A 10,641-nucleotide genomic window follows, 5' to 3' on the forward strand; every position below is an offset into this window, starting at 1 on the left:
AGTGGATATAAGAACGAGTTTAACTTGGAAGCAAACACAAAGGAAAGCTTTGCACTTTGTGCACACTAAATATGTTTTGCCCTTGCAGCCGGATCTGCGACATCTTGATGCATATGTTTTTGTCCCCATTTCTGGAAGATGGATGGCATGTTGGTGTTGTACTCAGCAATCGTAAAGGGCCTTGACACCTGGACAAACCTTCTGTCTTTCTTGGACCTTTTCTACAATACAAACTAAAGGTGTACTTTGGATTCTTGCTCCACAGTCGACACCAACTGGACTTAGATGTGGACTGTTCTGTCATCTGACATCTGCTTGCCCTGCCTGAATTTCATCCTCAGAGCTCTCCGAATCATCTTCCATTGCCTATGCATCTCGATCTTCATCAGGCAACTCAATATCTGAGTTTCCATCAACAATTGGCAGTAAAATTCTCTCTGCTTCTGAGAATGAGCCTCTTTCTTGTCATTTGAAAAAGACAGAAAAAAATGAAGTAAATAACTACAAATGTCCACTATGGAGGACAATTTTTAAACACTTACAATGCTAAAATACAGTAAAAATTATTCAGTGTTAAAATGTGTTGTTTAGAGTCCCAAATAAAATATGGCAGCAAAATTTCAAGCCAAAATTTGCTTATCAAAAAGTTTTATACACTTACTTTTCCTCTTTCCATAAATTGCACTTGCACTGATGGATGCCATTTTCCTTAATGAAAAAGAGAAAGGTACCAAAGCCCCACCCCTTCATATTTGCTACCATTGGAAAGCCCCAAATATCCTCTGTAGATGGCATGAGGAGTTTATTCAGTAGTATGAAGTAAGTGGAAGATATTTAGGTTTAAAAATGTCCTCCCCAGAGGAAAAATTTGAACTACTGGTAGTCAGGAGGTTAAAGTATATGTTTACAGCCTATGAACTGGATCGAGACTGCTCACAGTCTTCGTCGACGCAGAGCGGCAGTGTTGCTGCTTGCTCAGTATTAAAACAAAAAGACGAAGAAGAAAAGAAACTGAGCGGGCTGGGCTCGTTGTTGCCCTCGAAGAAGAAGCACATATTGGAGGAATCATGGCTTCCCCTGCTGGTTGTGAACATTATGTACGCAGCTGCTTATTGAAAGTAAGTTAACTTTTTAAAAAACCTGTCGTATTTAACTACCAAACGAGCAAAAATGAGCAACGTTCTCTTGAACATTATTCATTAAAATCCGGCTGTAGCCATTAGTGCTATGTTAGCTACACTCACTACAATGACTCACAGCTAGCTTGTTCCTCTCATCTTAACGGTTAAACAGCATCTTCTCGTGCTACAGTGGTTTGTTTACTTCTGTCATCTGCACGTGAACACCTTCTTTTCGACTCTTACAAAGACTTGAAGGATTTGAAGCAGCCTGACATATCTATGACCAACCGTCGGTTGAAGAGTAACTTGTGAGTCTGATTGACTGATGATGTCTCTGTCGTGTTTCTCTGTGCTTTAGGCTCCGTGCTGTGGTAAACTATACGTGTGTCGGCTGTGCCATGACGCAGTGGAGAACCACCAGATGGATCGGTTCAAAGTCAAAGACGTGCAGTGTTCGGAGTGTCACACCTTGCAGCAGGTAAGTGAGGCGTTAAACTTGCCTCATACCACTCTCTTCATCTTTGTATTGTTTATACTGTGATTTGTATATGAATGTTAGATTTCTCGTTTCTAGGCACAACAAACTTGCCAGCAGTGTCATGTGCAGTTTGGGGAGTATTACTGCGACATTTGTCACCTGTTCGACAAAGATAAGAAACAGTACCACTGCCAGCCTTGTGGGATATGCAGGTGAGTGGCAGTGCTGTTATTTCTTTCCAGTGTTAATTCCACTGTTGGTTAAAAGTGTTTTCTTAATCATAGTCTTAGTTAATGTACTTCTGAAGCTTCAACCAAGTGTTGCTGTAATAACATTATAGAGGAACTGAGTTGTCCTTCCCCCCTCAGGATTGGGCCCAGGGAGAAGTATTTCCACTGTGAGAAGTGCAATCTTTGTTTAGCTCAGAATCTACGGGGAAACCACAAGGTGATTACAACCTATCATCCATCTCTCCTTCACATCTGGCTCATATATTTTCTTCTATGAATCAGTCATCTGCACTGCTGATATTTCTTTCTATGTTTCAGTGTGTTGAGAATGTTTCAAGGCAGAATTGTCCCGTGTGTATGGAGGTAATAAAATATTTATTACAAGATGGTATCTGGAGAAATTCTACTTGGAATTTATTACTAAAGTTTTATGTGTCTTTTTTTCTGTTTACAGGATATTCATACATCCAGGATTATGGCTCATGTCCTTCCATGTGGCCATCTTTTACACAAGTAAGAGTCATTGTTTTCAAACTGCTCTGTACTCACATCTACACATTTTGATGTTTTTATGTAACCCTAATAGATTTGCATAACAGGAAACAAAATATAATCAAGGCTATTGACAAATTGATTCCATTACAGAGTTTTTGGTATGATCAAATCAAAGTTTTCCTGTTTATATGATAAAAGTACATTTTTTCTTTATGCTTAAGAGAGATAAGTTAACACTGTTTTTGGCATGGGTGTGGTACACATTAAATCATCTCATACATTTGCAGACTTATGTGTGGAAAAAAACTGGTTTAACACCATGACAGAGTAATCATATATCTGAATCTTTCATGGCATTGAACTAACAATGCCTTTGACTTTACTCTCTGCAGGACCTGCTTTGATGACATGGTCAGAACGGGGTATGTCAAAGATGTTCTTCTATCTTCATATTTTAAATTGAGATTGTTGGTAACCATAAGGCATTACAAGTGAATCTTATCTGTGTCCCTGTAAAAAGCCTATCTGTTAAATGTCTGGGTTCATGCTTGGCCTCCTGCTCTATCCACAGTTGTGTCATCTCCAAAAAAAGCTTTGAAAGCCCCTAAAAATATAACTTTGTAAGAAAAAAAAGCATGACCAAAACTGGGTGACTTGATTCATGGATTGATAGTATTATGTTCTCAAATTCTGAGTTAATTTCACCAAGACCCTGCTCTACCCACTCTCAAAACCACATATCATCTTAGGTTTTGAGAACAGATCTGACACACAAACATTACCTGCTGTGTGAAACACATGTGAAAGCCAAAGCTGGAAAATGCCAGGACATATAGATGTGTGAAACCTCTCAGAGGTGTGTGTGTGAAGAGCTTTAATACTCTTTTCAGACTCAAAATATTAACACATGGAATAAATGATAACGACTAAGCAATTTGTAAAGTGAGAGCTCGGAGTGATTCCATCTAGAGTCGTATACTTAGATGAGTAATTTAAATGCAGGTTTTGACCAAGGGGGAAACTTTGGGTTTAGGAAATTAAGTCTATGTGGAAGTGCTAAAAGTTGCTGTTCATTGAGAATCCTCATAGAGCTGGGGCCTGTACTACGAAGCTGGAGTAAGTAATCCAGGATAACTCTGCGACAATTCGCTGAACTTCACCGGATCTCTGTCATCCAGATCCGCTGTACTACGAAGCTCGTTATCACTGGATAAGTGAATCCGGCTGGGATCTGTGCGCGCACACATAAAATGTGGTTAGCGGCCCCGGAGCATTTTCCACAATGGAGAAGAGAGCAGCCTACTTTACAGCGGAGGAGCAGCAAATAATCCTGCAAAAAATACGAGGACTACCACAGTATTATCCAGGCCAGGAGCAACACGACTGCGGCTGCGAGAAGCCGGAGGGATTGCTGGCAAAAAATCGCAGACTCTGTGAACACATTAATTTTCTAAATGCTGATATTAATGGACCTATCTCATCGCATGACGACACGGGCAGTTAGGTCCTTATTCATTCATGTTGTCAGTCAGTGTGTGTGTGATCAGCATCATATCCGACCTCATAATTAGAAAGAGTCCACTTTCCTACAAATCCCAAGGAAAACGCTCATTATAGGCAGTTTGTATTGCAGATGCAATAGCAGTGGGGATAAAAGGATGTGGGAGCAAATAAAAATAAATATAAGAATATATATAATATATAAATATAAAAGCGCTTTTATAAATAAAATGTATTATTATTATGATTATTATAAAAACATCCTTCAAAGTCTCAGTATGAAAGATTCCATTTGTACACATTTCTACTTTTCCCTGACAATGTCTCAGTTATGATGATCAGTAAGATATTGTTTGTTCACAGCCCATAAGAAAAAATGTTGGTCCAAAAATACAGAGGGTGGTCCCACGCCGGAGGACTTCACTCCGGCTGAGCAAATTGGTGACTGAGCGGTCTTTCATGCCTGCCCGAGAGAACCGATTGGTCAGCGGGCGGTCTGTCACATCCTGTGAGCTCTTATCCTGGAACTTAACCTGCTCCAGACCAGGTTTGGCGTTCAGCATGAGTTACCGTGGCAACGTGTCTCGATAAAAAAAGATCCACATTCATAGTACGGAAAACCCGAAACTTATCCAGGAAGTTATCTCTCTAAGAGCTAATCCAGCTTTGTAGTACAGGCCCCTGGCTGTAGAAAGACAGGAAAACACACACCAGGCCAAAAAAAAACAGACTTCTGTGGCGTTAAAAATCCTGGTTCAAAAAACGACTTGGGTCTGAAACACTTATTTCGCTTTCAGCACACACTGTACGGTGGGTGAATTTAATCTAACTGAGCAGTTTACAAAGTATTAGGATCATCTGATTGTCCAGTCAGAGACACAGCTCAGCTCACGTGACTGAGGGGCGCCCTGTAGCCAGAAAGGAAGCTCAAAGCATCCATCAAAACCAATACGTACGGTGATTGGCTTCATTTCACTGTTTCAGTAACAGACGGGTGATGTCATGGAGACTACGTCCATGTTTTGTAGTCTGTCTATTTCACTGAATGAACTTGTTCCTCTTTTGTTTTAGTGCCTATCGCTGCCCCCTGTGTATGCACTCTGCGTGGAACATGGAGGACCACTGGGATCAGATAGATAAAGAGATTTCCCAGTCCCCAATGCCCACTGAGTACCAGAATGCTACTGTCAAAGTAAGAACTCAATAAAACGGGTTTCTTTGACTGATCTTTTAAATAAATCAATCCAGTGTAAACAAAATGAAACACAATAAAATTCATGACACCTTTTTTTTTTCTCCGTAGATTATGTGTAATGACTGCCAAGCTCACTGCACAGTGCCTTTCCACGTGCTGGGGATGAAATGTGGTGGCTGTGGCTCATACAACACAGCCCAGGATGGAGGACTCATCCAGCAGCATCAACAGGAGCAGCCAGAGCAGCAGGATACCGACAACGAGGCAGAAACAGACACAGAGCCAGATCAGCAAGATCAACCGCAGCCGCATTAGATTTACAGCCAATCACAATGCATGATATTTTTATGTGAGGCATTTGTCTGGGGAGCTTACTCATAATAGGTTGAATAGAGTTTGAGAATAGACTGTAAATATGTTCCTCAATTGTACATACTCCAAAAAAATCCATCTATTTTCAGTAGCTGCTTATTCTCTTCAGAGCTGAAGAGGTAGAGAACACTACCCAGATTGGTTTCTAGTGTTCTACAGGACTAACATATGTTTACAACACAAGAGTGCACTAAGTCATTGTCCACCTGGCTGCTCAAGAAGATCTCGCAGGAGGTGATCAGTGTGACAGCTGTATGGCACTGTGACAGTGAATGATGCTGACTTACTCTCTAATGAAGGAAAGATTGTACAAGACCTGAGCAGTTTCCTCTTAAGCTTGGGGATTGAGCCTGACATCTCATAGCAACGTTCTCTCTGAAAGACATTGTATGAACATAAGCTTGTCAAATTTCACTGTCCCTGTTCTGTTTTTGGCCAGCTTTGAAAAATGTGTTTGATACAAATAAGAACTGTAAACACTAATTACTGCACGATCGTTCTGGTGTAGCCATATTTTTTTCTTTGATTGTTAACAGGTTTTAAAGTTTGGGCACTTTAACAGTCAAAATACTCGCAAATAATAATAAAAACAGTGATTCCAATACAAAAGTGAACTCTATGTTTCTTTAAGCCACATTTATTAATGAATAAAAACACAGATTAAATGACATTTTTATTTCCAGCTGCTCATTGGTAACATTCGAGTTGTAGTAGGCATACATGTGAATTTTACAGAGCAAGACTCACAGCTTTACTGTTGGAAGAGAACAAATGTTTGAGTCATCACATGCAACATTTTGAACCTGATAAAGTAGGCCCTTTTTAAATGAAAAATAAAACAAGTGTCATCAGGATAATTAAACTGGATATAATGATGTAACAGTACTACATGCAAGTAAAATGTCCACCCAACAATGAGTGGTTGACTGTTTTTGTTGTCTGGCTTACATGCTGTCTCCTCTTGCTGGCTCAGGCTCGGAGGTGGAAAACTGCAGAGTGAAACAAACAGGAACAGCAGTCATAGAGGCCCTGATGGGGACTGATATGGGTGGGGTGGTGGAGGATGGTTGAGGAGACGGTTTGATGGTGTGTGGAGACGAGGGGGTTGTGGTGGCATCCGGGGTGAGTCCCTGGTATGTGGTGGTTGTGACTTGCAGCTGGTCTGTATGATGAGTGTCTGTGTGCTGTGTGTTTGCAAAGATCTCAGAGTCTGGTAAAACACCGGTGGAGTTCTGTAAGTGTGTGCTAACAGTGGTCTGTAAAGGGTCGACTGCAATGGGCTGCATAGTGTGCATGATGGTAGAGGTTTGTGGGTCCATGAGGTCTGGTGGGGCTGTGGTATTAAACGTGGCTGTGGAGGGACTTGCGTCCATGGCTGGGAGCATGCTTTCAGTGCCTGGAGGTTCAGTCTCCTCCACTGAAACAGGCGCCGTCATCTCTTCAGTCATCTCTTCAGAAGCCGCCTGGATGGGCTCCCTTGGCTGCGCCACATGACCTTGGGCCTCCTCTGATGAATTTGTCTCAGAAGACTCATTGGATGAGTTTTCTACTTCACTTTGACTGACCTGTTCTCAGTGAAAGGAATAATGTTAACATTTCACAGACACTCATAGAATTAGCTTTACTTTGGTATGAGCAGGATCAAGTTACTCACGGGTTTCGACAACACAACAGTCACCATGAAGGCAGCACAAAGTGTGATCCTTAGAAAATGCATTACTGGAAAGAGGGGAAAAAATTCAAAAGCAAAATCATTTAAAAAATGCTTTTGATAAATTGACTTCAAGGACTTGTAGACACAAACATTCATTTATAATCAGCTGTTTAGAAATCGAACAGTCAGTGAAAAAAAAACTCCTTTTTTTTTCAAAAACATCAGAAAATTAAATTAAAAAAATGTCTGTGGCATTGAAACAATTCAGACATTCATTGAATCATCATTAAATATTTTTTTAATCATTCAATATAAATTGTAAGACATGCAGACTCATTTGTAGATTTCTCCAATTTTATTCTCATTAATATCAAGTTATTCTAACTTATCTGATATGACATTTTTGGGACACCAGACTTCCAACTCAAACAACTACCACAAAAATGAATAAATAAATAAATGAAAATCTGAATCATCAATAAGCTGTTTCTTAAATCCACACAAACACTTTTTGCATAAAAGACATTTTCATATTTTACACATTAAAAAATGAGGATATCATTTAGGATAGGTAACATGAGCTGAGCTGCAGAAAGTATTTGAGTTAAAGACCAGAGTATTAAATCTATAGCTTTGAGGTACAGCAATGCTGCTGAAAGACTCACTTGACTCAGGTTTGATCCCCGTGCAGAAAGAAGAAGCAAACTGTCAGTCTCAATATCTCAACTGCAACAGAAGCAACACAACGACTTCTCCTTCTCCTCCAGCTTCAGACATCTTTTTATAAGGCCCTCGATAGGTGTGGGTACAACGACCAGCAATTCATCATCCGCTTTATGGGCTTATGTTCTTATGGCCTTTTTTTTTTTACCGAGCCGTCACTCTTGAACAATCCAAATTAAATCCCTGAACACCCCAGACACAGTGAAATTAGAGAGTGCTAAAAACACTCAAGAGATAATGATAGAAGATGTTCACCTCAAGTGCTTATTCATAAGCAAAGTAAACATGTGTTTTGTGGTTTGGGTGTAAACAATGGGAACGATCTGGTTTACACTTTGAATACGTTCTTTTGATTTCTCAGAAATGATTCAGACAGACTTGTTTCACTGACTTGTATCAAAACATTAACAGTTTGGTTTTGATTGTTCCTCGGAACTCATTAATTTTCACAATTAACAAGAGTGAAGATTGTGAAGAAGAACAAAGTTTTCAGGAAACTTTAAAAAGTGGCTGCCGAGCTAAGGACATTTTCCATACAGTGGAAGAAATATCTATAAAAGTGTAATGATCTCATATCACAGTCTGTCAAGCAAAGTCATTTAATAAGACTTGGAGCTGAAAAAACCTGTCTGTTGACAAAAGTAAAGCCCAAACATTTTCTTTTTCAAATCCAATTTAATTTATAGTCAAATAGATTGCTGACACCATCGCTGACTGTGGAAATTTCACAGTGCTTGAAATATTTCATTGTGTACTGAATCTTTCAAAGTTTCTCTGTTTAATATAACTATTAAATTAACCTTTCTTCTAGATTTTAATTTATTGAGAGGTACCTGCATAAGAGATCTGATGAGATCAAGCAAAGAAAAGCTTTTGCTGTCAGTGCAATTCCTGGACCCACCAGATACTTAAGTGAGTTTTAGATTAGGACACTAGAGATCATTTGCAGTCCCTCCATCCTTTCAAACACACTTTAATGCTAGAATTGCCGCAACACTTACTTTTTTACTTTTATGATTTATTTATTGTCAGAAACTTTAAAAATAAAAAATACATCCTTTAGGGTCTCAGATTTTCTCAAAAGTGTCTTTCAGTTAAAGTTGTATAATTTAATTTGATTTAATTAAATGATTTTTAAGCTGTCGCCTCTGATTAACAACATTTCCTGTCTAACTTTTTTTTTATTTTAGTGCTATGGTTAAGAATTTTTTTTTTTTTCTTGCCCTTGCTGAATTTCTGTGTAATCTCACTGTAATATTTTTCACGTTCTTGCACTAGAGCCAGATTCAAAATCAGAAATACTTTTGATGTCACCAGTTGCTCACAGTACAAATAAGGTAATAAAGTATACTGAAATTAAATAAAAAAGAATAAGCAATAAAATAAGTAAAATGTGCCACAACTAAAAATAAATACATGAAAAATATGATATCCAAAACAAAGTGGTATTTACATAATGAATGTGACAAGTTGAGCTGATATAAGATATTGCACTCACGAGTCATATAGGGCAGATATTACACTTTGCAAATGGATAAACAGATAATACACATTTGGATTGGGTTAAAACACATATTGCACACTATAATAATAGTTGCAGAGGGGTTGCACAGTCATGACTTGAAAATTAGTTTCATTTACATGAGTAGGACCATGTTAATAGTCTAGTGTCTAGGTATGTGGTTTTATAGGGAGGAGTTATGAAGCCTAATGGCCACAGGCAGGGATGACTTCTTGTGTTATTCTGTGGTGTTACGGTGGGGGGATTGGTGTTGCTTTGAATGTGCTCCTGTGTCCGACCAGTTCACTGTGGAGTGGATGATGTAAGGTGTTATGCAGCATCGACAACATCCTCTCTGACACCGCTGTCAAAGAGCCCAGCTCCACCCCGGTAATGTCACTGAATTGCGGATGAGTTTGTTGTGTCTGTTGAAGTCCACGACTCTCAACCTGCTACCCCCGCACGCCACTGCAAACAGGATAGTGCTGGCCACCACAGACTCATAAAACATCCTCAGCATCGTCCTGCAGATGTTAAAGGACCTTAGCCTCAGGAAGTAGAGGCAACTCAGACTCTTCTTGTGGATGGTCTCTGTATTCAAACCCCAGTCCAGTTTGTTGTCCAAGTACATGTAACTGTCCACTCTGTCCACACTGGCCCCCTGAATGAAAATAGGGGTTGTGGTGTCCTTCTTCTCCTAAGATACACTAGCTTGTTGGTCTTAGCCACGTTGAGCATGCTGTTGCAGCTATGCAAATTTCCCTATAGTGGGATGGATACAGTAGTATCTTGTCATATCTTAAAATGCAGTTGACTTTAAATAGATTACACATAAGGAGCATAAATTATTACTTAAAAAATGTGTTTGGTTTTTTTTGGTAAGCAACAAACTGTGCGCACTGTCAGTTAGTAGCTATCTAGTTCAAGCGTATTTTGCAGCAAGACAACTCCGAACAGTGAAGACCTTTGAGATGCTGCAAACTTTAGAAGGCAGTGAGTCAGATACAAATGCAATGTCAGAGATAAACGTGTTTTGAAAATGTGTCATAATGCTGGCGTAATTTCGATCTTTTGAATGATAAACTTACATAAGAGATGAGTGAATTACTTAATTACATGCTCAGGAAGGTGGATTAAAATATTTTGGCTCTAGCGGTCAAAATGAGCGTCCAGTGTGAGACCACAGACTTACAGATTTCCTTCCTTCCAGATGATAGTCCACTTTATGGTATACACAAAAAGCTATTTTCGAAATGGTAAATGTTGGTTGTCAGTTCAATTACACAATTTTGTGAAAGTTGAAAACCAACACTTCATCATTGGTGGTTTAGCTGTTGGCAAACAATGCTAAAATAAATTCACAGGAAACAGT

The 10,641-nt window shown here is 39.3% G+C and overlaps 1 protein-coding gene across 1 annotated transcript; it reads left to right on the forward strand.

Annotated features, from left to right (window-relative positions):
• Positions 1–980: 980 nt before the first annotated feature.
• On the forward strand, positions 981–6,224 carry rchy1 (ring finger and CHY zinc finger domain containing 1). Its single transcript, XM_074669330.1, has 9 exons — positions 981–1,118; positions 1,480–1,599; positions 1,696–1,811; positions 1,968–2,046; positions 2,148–2,192; positions 2,284–2,342; positions 2,717–2,746; positions 4,896–5,016; positions 5,128–6,224. The coding sequence occupies exons 1-9, from the start codon at positions 1,068–1,070 to the stop codon at positions 5,332–5,334; spliced, it is 828 nt and encodes a 275-aa protein (XP_074525431.1). The 5' UTR covers positions 981–1,067; the 3' UTR covers positions 5,335–6,224.
• The last annotated feature ends 4,417 nt before the right edge of the window (positions 6,225–10,641 follow it).

Source organism: Halichoeres trimaculatus, unplaced genomic scaffold (genome assembly GCF_033239565.1).
Source record: "Halichoeres trimaculatus isolate MK-OKI-2021-1 unplaced genomic scaffold, fHalTri1.1 fHalTri1_scaffold_5, whole genome shotgun sequence".
NCBI lineage: Eukaryota > Metazoa > Chordata > Actinopteri > Labriformes > Labridae > Halichoeres > Halichoeres trimaculatus.